The sequence below is a fragment of the Colletotrichum godetiae genome (genome assembly GCF_030913485.1).
Source record: "Colletotrichum godetiae strain CBS 193.32 chromosome Unknown BDP55scaffold_2, whole genome shotgun sequence".
Taxonomy (NCBI): Eukaryota; Fungi; Ascomycota; class Sordariomycetes; order Glomerellales; family Glomerellaceae; genus Colletotrichum; species Colletotrichum godetiae.
This window is the reverse complement of record NW_026851250.1, coordinates 1,228,941-1,243,699: the sequence shown is the minus strand read 5'-3', so window position 1 is coordinate 1,243,699 and position 14,759 is coordinate 1,228,941. Positions and strand designations below refer to the sequence as shown.

At 55.3% G+C, this 14,759-nt stretch overlaps 3 protein-coding genes across 3 annotated transcripts; 1 reads left to right on the top strand and 2 right to left on the bottom strand.

Moving 5' to 3' along the window:
- Positions 1-163: 163 nt before the first annotated feature.
- Positions 164-649, bottom strand: BDP55DRAFT_626101 (uncharacterized protein; the record flags this gene model as incomplete). Its single annotated transcript, XM_060571589.1, has 1 exon — positions 164-649. The coding sequence occupies one exon, from the start codon at positions 647-649 to the stop codon at positions 164-166; it is 486 nt and encodes a 161-aa protein (XP_060436293.1).
- Positions 650-3,407: 2,758 nt separating this feature from the next.
- BDP55DRAFT_626100 (uncharacterized protein) lies at positions 3,408-4,004 on the bottom strand (the record flags this gene model as incomplete). The annotated part of the gene is made up of 1 exon (XM_060571588.1): positions 3,408-4,004. The coding sequence occupies one exon, from the start codon at positions 4,002-4,004 to the stop codon at positions 3,408-3,410; it is 597 nt and encodes a 198-aa protein (XP_060436292.1).
- Positions 4,005-7,351: 3,347 nt separating this feature from the next.
- On the top strand, positions 7,352-14,064 carry BDP55DRAFT_540286 (beta-ketoacyl synthase; the record flags this gene model as incomplete). The annotated part of the gene is made up of 4 exons (XM_060568106.1): positions 7,352-7,644; positions 7,703-7,994; positions 8,047-13,962; positions 14,020-14,064. The coding sequence occupies 4 exons, from the start codon at positions 7,352-7,354 to the stop codon at positions 14,062-14,064; spliced, it is 6,546 nt and encodes a 2,181-aa protein (XP_060436291.1).
- Between the last annotated feature and the right edge of the window lie 695 nt (positions 14,065-14,759).

Sequence of the window (14,759 nt, the reverse complement as noted above, 5' to 3'; positions counted from 1 at the left end):
AAGAATGCAGTAGTCTTGCAATCAAAACAGCGACCAACTTGGTAAGACCACCCGCTGAGGTTAGACGCGCTAGAGGGACGAAGCAAGGCACGCCATGCAGGCGTGGTCGGACGTCCGATGGCACAGCCGCAGTCGATTTAGGGGTGGGTATTTCGACTGCCCTTCATTCCTTCCCCCCGCCTTGGACACCGGCCGGAGCGTCAGGTAAACTTGCGCGCTTCTTGGGCCCACCAAGATAAGTCGGACGGGCGGGCGGCTGCAAATCATGGGCCCATTGTTGGTTGTTTGATACAGGCAAAGCCTGCAGCGGTCGCCGTGGAAGCCGGCGCAAAGCTGCACCTGGGTTCCGGAACGGCAGCACCATCTTGGACCAGATTCGGCGTAGAGGAGCATTCCAGACCGGAACGTCGGTAGTCCAAGCAGGAATGGTCGTTTGGGCTGCCGTACTCGGACTTGGAGACAAAGTAGAGTCGCATAGTGTTCCACCTGGACCGTTTTGGTACGACTGGCCAACAATGGAGTCCAGATGCACGGAGAGAGATGACTCGTTATTGGCGGGAGATCCAAGGCTGTGGCTCATAGCAGCACCTTGTTGCAGAGCCTCCCGCCTGAGGTAGAGATGACGTTGATGTGTCTCACATACTGCCATCCATACTCTGGGACTCGGGAGAGTTGCGAGTGGTATAGATACGGCGTTGGACCATACCAAGACCATGGGCCTTTTGTGGTAAATGCGATCGACCAACACCATTGCTGTTCGGCTCATGCACGGCTCCAAGAGGCTGGCTGGAGGGATAGAATCGGCATGAGACGACAGGCCGCCGCGCCGATTCCGATCGTCCGCCCTCCGGACAAATGTGTACAATCTTGCGGTAAACCAGGCCCATCACTTCACTTAGCCGGGTGCAAAATTGCTTTCGGAGCTGAGTATGGAGTAATGGAGGGTACTCCGGCACTTGGGCAGAGAATTGAGTCCTGCCGTGGTCTTGGCAGCCAAGCCATCAAATCTATTTCCATGAGGAACGATTTACGATGCCCGTTTGTCTTCTGCTAGTGATTAGTCGCGTTTCGTTTCCTTTTCTTCTATTGGTAGGGGGACCGTTGGGGATCAGCATGCGGCTAGGCACGAAGACAAGCATCGCAAGCTAAGGCCATGTCAGGCAAGGCAAGCTGTTCCCACTAGGGAAAGGTGCGAGATGGAAAAGGGGAAGGGCGTGAATTGGGGCGTGAATCTGGTGATGTGCTGCGACGACAGGATTCGACCCCCGCGTGTCCGGCTTGGTCGAGTGAAGCCAAAGTGAGCGAGTGAGTTCAAGATGGGGAGGCCCAGTCCTGATGTGGTGAGATGAATTGTTGGACAAGGTGAGTAAACGCGTGTAAGTGAGTGCCAGCCGGGATAGGATTGTCCTTGTCTTCGAGGGCCTGGACTTGGTGAGTGCTCCCCCACCATCTCTTCCTCCCCTCTTCCCCTCCGTATTTTGGGTTGGGTCGACGGGAGGATGTGACAGCGCCCTGGGGCTCGTACAACGTAGGCGCTGTGAGTCGATAATAGCCACATCACCTCACCCGTACGAACGGTGTACCGGTATTCCTACCGCTGTACGGCCCCGTAAAGAAGAAAACCCTTGTCGCCGGGGGCAACGGGGATAGTAGAGACAGCGGGCCGCCCTCGGACAATGCTGGCTGCTAAGGTTTGGTGGTGAAGCAGTGGTCCCAGTGGAGGATTTTCCAGCAGGACACCTCAGTAAAGCACACATAAGTCCCTGTGGTCAGTCACTGTTGATTAGTGGTCAAGTCTCTTAGGGAGCCATTTGGGCGGCGCAGACTCACCGGCGATTTTTGTGATTGGTTCACCTGCGAATGAACAACCGCTAGAGCATCCCACGACATCTCCTTTCTCGTCCTTGTTTTCACCTTGCCTGAGGACATACGAGACGACGGCTCGCATCCTGTGGAAAGCAGCATCAAGGTCTATTTTGAACAATGCTCTTGTTCTAGCCGTATCCTATGCTGTGCGATGTGGGATCCCGAAGGTATGGGCAATCCAGAACAGCACTTGCCATGCTAATCGAAGAACAAACATTCCACGACGGTCCGTCCATCGCAAATAATACCAAGAAATGAACGACAAAGTCTGCTTGTTCTTCGTGTGCATACGATCCTGTCTGCTGCTATTGCATCTGCAAGTCATCCATATCTGGCTTGCCGTCAAGATGAATGACTTCGAGACTCGAAGATTCGGTCGCCGCCCATTGCTCCGTCCGTACATGTACGACTGTCGCCCAGGCATCGGACCCGGGTTCCTCAGCTACATGAGGATCTTCGTAGATAGTCCTTGCTGGTAGAACCTCGTCGAGATCCGTCTCAAATACGGGCTTCTGCAGAGCACCACTTTCTCCTCAGACATCAGTCGAACTTGGTCTTCATCCACCATGGGGCGCCGACCGCCGTTGGGTCTTAGTGGCCTGAAGAGGCCTAAGGCGATAGCCCAAGTGAGCTTGGCTGTGCGCCACCAAGCCCGTCCGTTCACGCTGCTCAAGACGGCCGACTTTCAGGTGAGCGATGCGCCGGCTAGACGTATCTCGTCCACAGCCAACTGATTATCTGGTAGCAGCGAGATATGGACCAACATACTGTCCGCAGCTGGGATACAACCTGCTCCGAGACGCCGCATCAAAGAGGGCCTCTCTTTTCCCCGGGTGTCCATTGCGGTGGGACAGAGGCAGGCGCCAGATATTGGGACGAATAACCAGACAAGGCATGCATTCCGCATACGTGCCGCGTTAGACGTCTTTGCGAGGAATATGGCGGACGGGCCGCCTAAGACCACGCCCTATTCGTCCACCAGGGTGGCCAAGGCCCACGCCCCTCGCCCCTCTCACCACGACAAAGATGTTGGAGTTTGCAAGTCAAGACAGCAGGGAAGTGTGCAATTCTGGAAACTGAAGCTTGTCAGAGTCAGCCTGAAGAAGTATGGCGGGTGGACATTGCCTTGTGAGGCAGGCAATGAGCCGTTGCAAGTACCGGCCCATCTCAAAGCTTGCAAACTTTGGCATGAGGAGGAGACTGTAGCGAGAGCGAATTTGGGATTACATGTCAAATCAGAAAATAGTGCTGCGCTGAGCTGTGAAGTGCAGCACCGTGTACCGTAACTCGCAGTTTATTGTGGTTTGTCATTGCGCCGCGGTTGTCGTCCAGATCGTAGGCCTGGTCATGTCTAAGATGTGTGTATGTCGCCTGGGCTTGAGCCTGAGCCTGAGCCTGAGCCAAGATGAGTGGTGAGAGCCATGGCCGGATCTGGTGTGGCCGTTGTCCGTCGGACCGTTGATTCGGATACCACTTGTTGCTTCCAGGTTATTCTGGAAAAAGGAAGAAAGGTGTCGGTGCTGAGGAGTCAGGAGAGTCGATTAAGGTGCATGTGGAAGAGGCATCTGAATCTCAGCGTAGCTGAGCAAAGGGCCCAAGACAGCGGAAAGTGAGGTATGGATCGAGTGCGTGGATGCGTGCAAGTGTCGGTCTGTTCTGTCACTGTCTGTCTTTGCCATCCGAGTGTTTCCAAACGGCATGTGCCATGTATCGGACGAAAGCGATATGCTCTGGGACGTGCGGCACCGTGCTGACGCAGGCTGTTTTGCCAGCTGGGCCTGTGTTTGGTAATCGAATGTTTGGAATACAAAGTAGAGACGCAGGCGACTGGAGTGGGAGTGGCGCTTGATTGGCACGAGTGGGAACGTCTGTTCAAACTCCAGAGCGCGTTCCTGTTCCTGCCGCCGCCGTCGCCGCCGCCGCCGCGGCGCTTGTGCTTCGTCTTCTGCGAGAGCCTCTGGCGTGCCTGGGCGTATCGTGCATTGAGGTGATCGTGTAATTAGGTGCAGCGCGCGTGTGTTTCCGGTGGAACGGTGGAAGTCGACCATGCCCACAATAGACGATGGCCTGTTCGACGGTCGAGGTCGAAGCTCGGCATCCGGTAAGGTAGTGGAGATTTGGCTCGAGAGGCGGTCCATGGCACGGCGTGGCAAGGGACCTGGCAGATGGGAGGCAAGGAGATGATCTGCAGTCCCCTCTCACTAGGTAGGAAGAGGTCGAGGCTCTGAACGGGCTCCAGAGAACAGGAATAAGCGTAAGGAGAAACGAAGCCAAACAAGACCCCTTGCCTCGACGCCATACCAAATGAGGCAAGGCTGCGGAAGGGGATGCGAGCCCCGAGAGACAGTCCACGGGTGCCACGCAGCACGCTTGCCTTCCGGGTTGGCCAAGGTAGGTACATAGAGCATGTACTGAGCGTACGTACTTCGTAGCGGATCCAGGTCCACGAATTGGAAGGAGGAACTTCCAGGTTTGGGAAGAACGGGAGACCCGGCGACGTTGCGAAAGGGGTCTTCCCGGAACATCCATGGCCCGCACCGCATCGTCCACACCTTTAGGTTTGCCTTTCACCTCCAATCCTATGGGCTGTATCCGAAGTTCTCTGGTACGAAGTAAGGTACTGCCAAAGGTACATCGCTCGTGTACTCCGTACTGCTGTACATATTGCTGACAGAGCATCATCGAGAGGCGAGCAGTGACTCCCATTGACCAACGTCTGTGGACTTGTCTCTGGGTACCTGCGTTGGCTTCGTTCCTTTTGCGTACGGTCCAGTATCTGTGATGCCCTTTTGGACAAACACTGGCTGTCGAGTCTTTGCTTTCCCAGATGCAGCTAAAGAATGGAGAAACAAGCTTCCCATAAAGATACCATGCTGGGTAAGGTGGTCCGTACTCGTACCTACCCGGCGCTCTGTGACCTGCGCACCCACTGCGGATAAGGGTGTACTCGGACTGGAGTGGTATCGAGAATATCCACTTTCCTACTGAAGTAGATAAGTCAAGAGACAGCTTTCGTAAGGTATTCTAGGCACCACAGTTTTCAGGTGAAGTGGAGGTACGTTCTTTCCCTGTTCCGACATGACGTGGACGGGAATAGCGCAGTGTAGGCTGATAGGAGCTGGTAGGAGGCCGGGCGGTGTCAAGGTGCATGAGGTGGGCAGAAGAAGGGGAAGAAGTTCAACGACAACACCCTCACCTCTCACCTTGTGCGGCCCTCTTCCTCTCTCCCCTCATCGATCGGTACGTACCTGCTTGCTGGCCCTACCGGACGTGGGGTGAGGTGAGGTGAGATCGAAAAGTGGTGCTTTCCCCCTTGCCCATTTACTTGCCGGGGCCCGAGACCCCACTCTTGCACCAAAGGGGGCAGCGTTGAACCAGGAGAGAAGGAAGCGATCCACCTTGCTTACCTATCCGAGCTCGGTACGTATCTCACAATCACAAAAGAACGTATCTATCTCAGGGCTCAAGTTAAGGAAGGAACGTGGAGTGCGGTGGGCGTCCGCCGACTTCCTCTCGAGAGCCGCAAGCCGCAGCCCACCACCACTTGCCCGCATCCCGTCCGCCGCCGTCCACCTCCCCCTCCCCCCACCACCGTCAAGTCCGGCGACGTCAGCCAGGGCACCTCAGCTGTTTTCTCCGAACTTCACCCAGTAACGTCTCGCTTCCTTCTTCCAGCCCGTCAGCCTCTTCTGTCACCTCGACATGGACATCCATCGGCAAGGGCTCGCGAAATAACCAAACATCGATATGCATTCTATCTACATCCGATGCATCAGCAACCATTACCATTGAAATCCTTCGCTTTTTCCCTCTTAAACGCCAAAATCATGATCGTCCATTGGTCCTGAAGCCCCCAAAAGGAGGGGGGGCGTGGGGCGTGTCGATTTGGTTTCTATCTCTGGGTTCATCTCGCTTTGGCAATGTCCATGGGGATGTCCGTCGGACAAAGCGTTGACCTAGCGCCCACCCCCACAACCACCCCCACAACCGCACACAATCCGCATCCCGTAGCCTGCAATCTACCTACCCAACGTCCATCGACCCTGTTCAATCGCTAGTCATCCGAGTTCTTCTCCAGGAATCAGACAGGCCTGCCGTCCGCCGAATTGCCTGACACGCCGTTCTTTTCCATGTGGGGAATCCGCATCGCGAGCTGTGTGAGGCACAGTCTGCGTACCCGGCCTGGCTCGTATTGCGGAGTTTCACCAGACCGTTTCTACCATGGTGCCGTACGCTGCTGCCCTGCGTAGCCATGTTTCGCATCTTTGCTCTGCTTACCTTCTTCAGTACTCTTCTCATGGCTTCTCGCGCAGGATCAAGGTGGTCCGGTCTCGATGTCCCTCTGATGACAGCCCTGCTCCCAGGTTGACGCCTTTCCAGCAACCTCCATTGCACCCAACGAGGTAATCTTGGGGCATACCCTTAACGGACCGTCCTCTTCTCAAACCCGTTTCACCGCTTTCGATCTTGTTCTTGCTGTTAACGCTTCCGGGATCGAAACTCGTTTTCCTTCGCCTGCCATGCGAGCTTGCTCGAAACTCGTCCCGTAGCCCACGACTCTGTAGCTGTACAGCCCTGCGCTACCTGCCTACCCAATACAGTAGGAGGCTGCTGGATCCTGTGTCTTCTGGACAGGTGGACCAGGCAACACTCCTGGTATCAACACGTCATGTCTGGCCAAGATGTCCTTGACGTGCCCCACCGACAGGGAAACTTACTACTGCTTACTTCCAAGCAAAACTCGAGATATGCGTCGTCAAGAGAGCCCGATACATGAGCAAATGATACACGAGCCGGTACATTCTCTGTCCCTCGCTCCGCGGTGCCGGCCTGGGCGTGTGTATTCTCGAGAGTGAGAAACATTGGCAAAATGCGTGAGCGAGGTCCTGCTTTGCCTTGCTTCCGCTAGAGTTGCTGCGCTGCGGCCCATTGTGGTCCTTCTTCTGTCTGTCCGGCTGCCCGTTCACCCAGCATAGATGAATTGGATTAGGGAAGCCCGTGTGGCGGCCTCGACCGCTTGCCCTGAACCAATGGGCCTCGACCGATGCGGCAAGACACTGAAAATCATCCATGAACTTCGGTCACCGAGGATGCTCAGGGCCGGACTGACGCTAGCCACCCGGGCGAGAAGAGGATGGGCCCTAGTGCGAACGAAGGGAAGGGAAGGGGGTGCACGGGGGCGTGCGGATACTTGGGATGGATTCTGTCTACGCACCCCCCCTTTTACCTCACTCCCTCTCTTACCAGCATGTGTTGCATGTTGCGATTGATACCGCTATCCATCAGCCATGACATTGACAGCTGGGTTGAGTAACTCGGGAGGTGGTCTGTTATTGGATTGGTGTACACACCCGTTGCCCGTCCTGTCTCGAGCCCATCTCAGTCATATAAGTTCAAGAGACTCTCCCGGCATCCAGACATATTCTTCTTTCCAGACCATCGGAACCTCATCACCCTAGGAAATCTATGTCGACAACCCTTCAAGATGGCCGACATGATGTCTTATCTCCTCTTCGGAGATCAGTCACTTGATACCCATGGATTTCTCGCCGAGTTCTGCCGTTCAGGGAATCCGAGCACCCTTGCGAAGACATTCCTCGACCAGGCTGGCCAGGCTTTGAGGGAGGAGATCGATGGTTTGGGCAAGTTGGAACGGTCGAAGCTTCCCACGTTCCTATCACTACGACAACTCAACGAGCGATACCACGCCCAGAGCATCAAGCACCCGGGTATCGACAGTGCCTTGCTGTGTATCACCCAGCTGGCTCACTACATCGAGTACGTCGCCTGGACATTTCGCGGAAACTTCATGACATCCTCACTAACTAGCGTGTAGCCGCAACGAAAAGGAGCCGCAGGATGTTTCTGTCCACGAACACACTTTCTTCATGGGTCTTTGCACGGGGCTCTTCGCCGCCGCTGCTATCGCCTCGACCCCCTCAGTCTCTACCTTGATACCCCTTGCCGTTCAGGTAGTCCTCATGGCCTTCCGAACCGGCACCCACGTCGGCTCGTTGGCTGAGAGGCTTAGCCCGCCGGTCGGTCAATCTGAACCCTGGACACACATCCTTCCTGGCCTGAAGGAATCCGACGCCAAAGAGGCACTTACTAATTTCCATGAATCTAATGTAAGTTTCATCCGCGAGTTCTAGTCATACATGGTCTCTAATCTGCTTGCAGTACATCCCCGTCGCCAGCCAAGCATACGTTAGCGCTGTGTCGGCATCAAGTCTGGCGATCTCAGGACCGCCTGCCACCCTCAAGGCTCTCGAGGATCAGAATGTCTTCGGCGTCAAGCCGACGGCTATTCCCGTCTACGGACCCTATCACGCATCACACCTTCACGGTACCGCCGATATCGAGAAGATTCTGCGCCTCAACGACCCCAAGGTAGTCGAGGTCTTGGCCAAGACTAAGCCTCGCTCTGCCATCATGTCAGGCACCAAGGGCATTTGGTTTGCCGAGACAGACACCAAGTCTCTCATCAAGGCCGTCACACACGAGTGTCTCATCGATGTCCTTCAATTCCAGAAGGGCATTGAGGGATGCATCGAGACTGCTCGCGATTTCGAGGGATCAACTTGCCTCGTTATCCCCTTCGGCCCCACACACAACGCCGAGACGCTCTCGAAGTTGATCAAAGACAAGACACAGTTGGATGTCATCGTCCGCCCGGGACCCAAGATCCAGAGGGAGAGCTACACCTCTCCTATCGGCAACCACGGGTCCAGTGGAAAGTGCAAGCTGGCCATCGTCGGTATGGCTGGTCGTTTCCCCGACGCCGCCAGTCACGAGAAGCTGTGGGAGCTTCTTTCCAAGGGTCTGGATGTGCACAGAGTGGTGCCTGCGGATCGTTTCCCGGTCGCAACCCATTACGATATTACCGGCAAGGCTGTGAACACCAGTCACAGTCAATACGGATGCTGGATTGAGAACCCTGGATACTTCGATCCCCGATTCTTCAACATGTCTCCCCGCGAGGCATTCCAGACCGATCCCATGCAGCGGATGGCTCTCACCACCGCCTATGAGGCTCTTGAAATGACCGGATATGTGCCCAACAGGACACCGTCGACAAGATTGGACCGTATCGGTACCTTCTACGGCCAGACTTCCGACGATTGGCGTGAAATCAACGCCGCCCAGGAGGTTGACACTTACTACATTACGGGTGGTGTCAGAGCCTTCGGCCCCGGTCGTATCAACTACCACTTCGGTTTCAGTGGTCCCAGTTTGAACGTTGACACGGCCTGCTCGTCCAGTGCTGCGGCTCTCAACGTTGCCTGCAACTCTTTGTGGGTCAAGGACTGCGATACCGCTATCGTCGGTGGTCTCTCTTGCATGACCAACCCGGACATTTTCGCTGGTCTGTCCCGTGGCCAGTTCCTGTCCAAGACTGGACCTTGTGCCACTTTTGACAATGGCGCCGATGGTTACTGCCGTGCTGACGGTTGTGCCTCCGTCATTGTCAAGCGCTTGGATGACGCAATCGCCGACAAGGACAACGTCCTTGCTGTGATTTTGGGCACTGCGACCAATCACTCCGCCGATGCTATCTCCATCACTCACCCCCACGGACCTACCCAGTCCATCCTGTCGAGACACATTCTCGACGAGGCGGGTGTTGACCCTCTTGATGTTGACTACGTCGAGATGCACGGCACTGGCACACAGGCCGGTGATGGCACTGAGATGCTATCAGTGACCAACGTCTTCGCTCCTGCCGACCGTAAGAGAGCTGCTGACCGTCCTCTGTACTTGGGCGCTGTCAAGTCCAACATCGGCCACGGAGAGGCCGCTTCAGGTGTCACTGCCCTTACCAAGGTGCTGATGATGATGAAGAAGAACGCTATCCCTCCCCACGTCGGTATCAAGAAGGAGATCAACAAGGGTTTCCCCAAGGACCTGTCAGAGCGCAATGTTAACATTGCCTTCCACCTTACCCCCTTCAAGAGGAGAGACGGAAAGCCTAGACGCATCTTCGTCAACAACTTCAGTGCCGCTGGTGGTAACACCGGTCTCCTTCTTGAGGATGCACCCCTCCTGCCCACTTCTGAGGCTGATCCTCGCAGCGTTCAGGTCGTCACAGTCACCGGCAAGTCCAAGGCTGCTATGATTCGCAACGCCGAGAGACTCGTTGGCTGGATGGAGCAAAACCCAGAGACTCCCCTTGCTCACGTGGCCTACACCACCACTGCTCGTCGCATTCAGCACTACTGGCGCATGAACGTTGCTGCTTCAGACCTTCCTGAGGCCCAGCGTCTTCTCAAGGACAGACTCAAGGAGAACTTCACTCCCATCTCTACTCAGCAACCCAAGATTGCCTTCATGTTTACCGGACAGGGCTCTCACTATGCTGGTCTGGGCAAGGACCTCTACGCCCACTACCACGTCTTCCGCGACAGCATCGACGAGTTCAACCAGCTCGCCCAGATTCACGGTTTCCCTAGCTTCCTGCCCTTGATCGATGGTAGCGAGGCCGATGTCACCAAGTTGTCTCCGGTTGTTGTACAGCTTGGTCTCTGCTGCTTCGAGATGGCACTGACCCGTCTCTGGGCTTCCTGGGGCATTCTCCCTAGCGCTGTCATGGGTCACTCCCTCGGCGAGTACGCCGCTCTCAACGCCGCAGGTGTCCTATCTGCCAGCGACACCATCTACCTCGTTGGAGCTCGCGCTCAGCTATTGGTTCAGAAGTGCACCGCCGGCACTCACGCCATGCTTGCTGTCACCGGCCCCGTCGAGGCTGTCATGGAGGCTCTCGGCTCCCAGGCTGAGGCTGTTAATGTTGCCTGCATCAACGGTCCTCGCGAGACTGTTCTCAGTGGCGCTGCTGCCAAGATCTCTGAGATCTCCTCGGTTCTTGGCACTGCCGGCTTCAAGTGCACCCAGCTCAAGGTGCCCTTCGCCTTCCACTCTGCTCAGGTTGATCCCATCCTGGATGACTTTGAGACTCTGGCTCGCTCTGTGAGCTTTGATATGCCTCGCGTGCCCATCATCTCGCCCCTCCTTGGCAAGATGGTAGAGCACGAGCCCATCAACGCTGCCTACCTCCGCAACCACGCCCGTGACGCCGTCAATTTCCTTGGCGGTCTCGTTCACGCTCAGCAGTCCGGCGCCGTTGATGAGAAGACTGTTTGGCTTGAGGTTGGCCCTCACCCCGTTCTTGCCAACTTCGTCAAGTCCTCCTTTGGAATCAGCTCCGTTGCCGTGCCTACCCTCCGCCGCAACGAGCCCACCTACAAGATTCTCAGCAACACTCTGTGCGCTCTCCACACTGCTGGCATCAACTTGGACTGGGATGAGTTCCACCGCGACTTCACCAACTGCACTCGTCTCTTGGACCTTCCAACCTACTCTTTCGACGAGAAGAACTACTGGCTCCAATACACCGGTGACTGGTGCCTTACCAAGAACCGCGGCCCTTCCGCAGTCAAGGCTCCCCTCCAAATCGAACCCGCCAGGCCTAAGCTGTCGACCACCTCTATCCATGCTGTCACTAATGAGGACATCAATGGCGACATTGCTCTCATCGAGACCGAGACTAACCTGTCCCGACCCGATACCCGCCCTCTCGTCGAGGGTCACTTGTGCAATGGTGCACCCTTGTGCCCTTCTACCCTCTATGCCGATATGGCTATGACCGTTGCCGACTACGCCTACAAGATGCTCCGCCCTGACACCGAGAACATCGGATTGAATGTTGCCAACGTCGAGGTGCCCAAGACTCTCATCTTCAACGAGAAGCTCGATGCCCACATCCTGCGCACCACCGTCACTGCGAACGCTACCCTCGGCTACGCCGATGTAAGCTTCCACACTGGAGAGGGTGCCAAGAAGACCGAGCACGCTACCTGCAAGGTCGTCTACGGCAGCACTGAGCAGTGGGCTGATGAGTTCGAGCGTGTCAGCTACCTCATCAAGGGTCGCATTGACGCCCTGGAGGAGGCTGAGAGGCAGGGCAAGGCTTCCAAGATTGGTCGGGGCCTGACCTACAAGCTCTTCACTGCCTTGGTTGACTACGACACCAAGTACCAAGGTATGGAAGAGGTCATTCTCGACAGCAAGACCTGTGAAGCCACTGCCAAGATCAGCTTCCAGACTACTGATAGGGACGGAAACTTCTTCTTCAACCCTTACTGGATTGATAGCTGTTGCCACATTTCTGGCTTCATTATTAACGGTACTGATGCGATCGACTCTCGCGAGCAAGTCTTCATCTCCCACGGATGGGGCTCTATGCGATTCACCGAGAAGCTTGATGCTACCAAGTCCTACCGCTCATACGTCCGCATGCAGCCTGTCAAGGGTACCAAGATGATGGCTGGTGATGCGTACGTCTTTGATGGTGATCGCATCATTGGTGTTGCCGGCGACGTCAAGTTCCAGTCCATCCCCCGTAAGGTGCTCAACATGGTTCTTCCGCCTCGTGGTCGCGCTGCGGCTGGTGCTGCTCCTGCTGCTGCCGCCCCGGCACCCAAGGCCGCTGCTCCTGCCAAGGCTGCACCCGCCAAGGAGAAGAGTGGCAAGGAGAAGGCTTCCAAGCAGGTCACCGCAAGCAACCTCAAGGCTGTCAATGCCAAGCTCTCCAAGCGCTCCGTCGTTCAGGATGTGTTTGACATCCTGGCGAAGGAAGTTGGTGTTACCCACGACGAGCTTGCTGACAACATCGCCTTCACCGATTTGGGCTGCGACTCACTGATGGCTTTGACGGTCTCTGGCAGAATGCGTGAGGAGCTTGACATCGACATTGACTCTCACGCTTTCGTCGAGTACCCAACCATTGGAGCATTCAAAGTCTTCCTCGGTCAGTTCGAGACCTCTGACCGCAAGGACACCTATGTCCAGGATTCTGGTGACTCCAGCGGCTCTGTCTCTGAGACACCTGAGCTCGAGTCTGACTCCAACGTCACTACTCCCTACGAGGAAAGTGACCGATCAGTCAAGGGTGATGCCGAGGAGGAGGATTGTGACGATCTTCAGAATATCCTCCGCGAGACCATCGCGACTGAGATGGGTGTCGAGGTTGAGGAGATTATTGCCGCTCCTGATCTGGCTGCTCTGGGCATGGATTCTTTGATGAGTTTGTCAATCCTTGGCACTCTCCGTGAGAAATCTGGCCAGGATATCCCCAACGATCTCTTTGTCACAAACCCCTCACTCTTGGAGGTTGAGAAGGCTCTCGGCATTGGCCCAAAGCCCAAGGCTGCCGCTGCACCTAAGCCTGCAAAGGCTGCTCCGGTGGCTCGCCGCGAGAAGGTGGAGCCCACCAGAGAGATTAACACTCACCCTGGCAACACCACCGCCTCCATCACGAAACCCCCTCCACCAAGGGAGATCATTGACAACTACCCCCACCGCAAGGCCACATCCATCCTTCTTCAGGGTAGCACTCGTACTGCCACTAAGAACCTCTGGATGGTTCCCGACGGCAGTGGTTGCGCGACCTCGTACACTGAGATCAGCCAGGTCTCCAGCCAATGGGCTGTCTGGGGTCTCTTCTCCCCCTTCATGAAGACGCCTGAGGAGTTCAAGTGCGGTGTCTACGGCATGGCCTCCAAGTTCATTGAGGCTATGAAGGCAAGGCAGCCGAAAGGTCCTTACTCCTTGGCCGGTTGGTCTGCGGGTGGTGTCATCGCCTACGAAATTGTCAACCAGCTCACCAAGGTCGGTGAGAGTGTCGATAACCTCATCATTATCGATGCTCCCTGCCCCATCACCATTGAACCCCTTCCCAAGAGTCTTCACGCTTGGTTCGCCTCCATCGGCCTTCTCGGCGAGGGTGATGACGACAACAAGAAGATTCCGTCATGGCTCCTTCCTCACTTCGCAGCCAGTGTTACTGCCCTCAGCAACTACACTGCGGAGCCCATCCCCAAAGACAAGTGCCCCAACGTCATGGCCATCTGGTGCGAGGATGGTGTCTGCCACTTGCCTTCCGACCCTCGCCCTGACCCCTACCCCACGGGCCACGCTCTCTTCCTTCTGGACAACCGAACCGACTTCGGTGCCAACCGTTGGGACGAGTACCTGGACATCAACAAGTTCAGGACTAGGCACATGCCTGGCAACCACTTTTCCATGATGCATGGCGATTATGTAAGTCTATACCACTCACACATACATCTCTATCCACCTACTAACCTTTCTCCTCAGGCCAAACAACTTGGACAGTTCATTCGTGAAGCGCTTTGCGAGTAAGGAACTACATAGCGGAGCATATGAGCATACGCGCATTGCCGGGTATAGAAGGGACACAGGACATTACATGACGATGCGAGCATGATATGAGACTGACTTTATTTTTCCTTTTACTACATTCCATTTTCTTCTTGTCTTCATTTTCTTTTTTCTGTCTTAACATTTGATATCCGCTCCCTGTACAAGTGCGACCGGCATACATCTACGAATCATTCCTTATTTACGTCGATGGGATGGGAACAATTGGGTTTGGGAAACTGGAGAAGGAGGGGATACTCACACTACGAGGGGCGTAACTGTCTCATAATGCTCGGCTTTTCCTTATCTGTCATGATCTGTTATTTCTTCATTCTTGTCTTTCCTTACAACCACAACATGGCTTTCGGTGTTTAGTGTTTCGACTTTTCGAACGGTCCATAGATTGTACGCTTCAGCCGTACTCCTCCATAAGATAGCAGTACTTTGAGTTAAATACACAAAGTCAAAATAACTCGTCTCGTCCACTTTCTTCTGTGAATGACTCGTCATCTGTCAAGTTCTGACTTGAACCCTGAAAGTCAGCCTCCCCCTGCCTCTCCATCCCATCTTTTGACCTGAAATTACTTGTCTTGTCACAAATCGTCTCATCCCAACTTCGCACTCTTATTTCTTTTCGCGGCGAGTTACCCGTCACAGGCTTCTCATTGTTCCAAAGG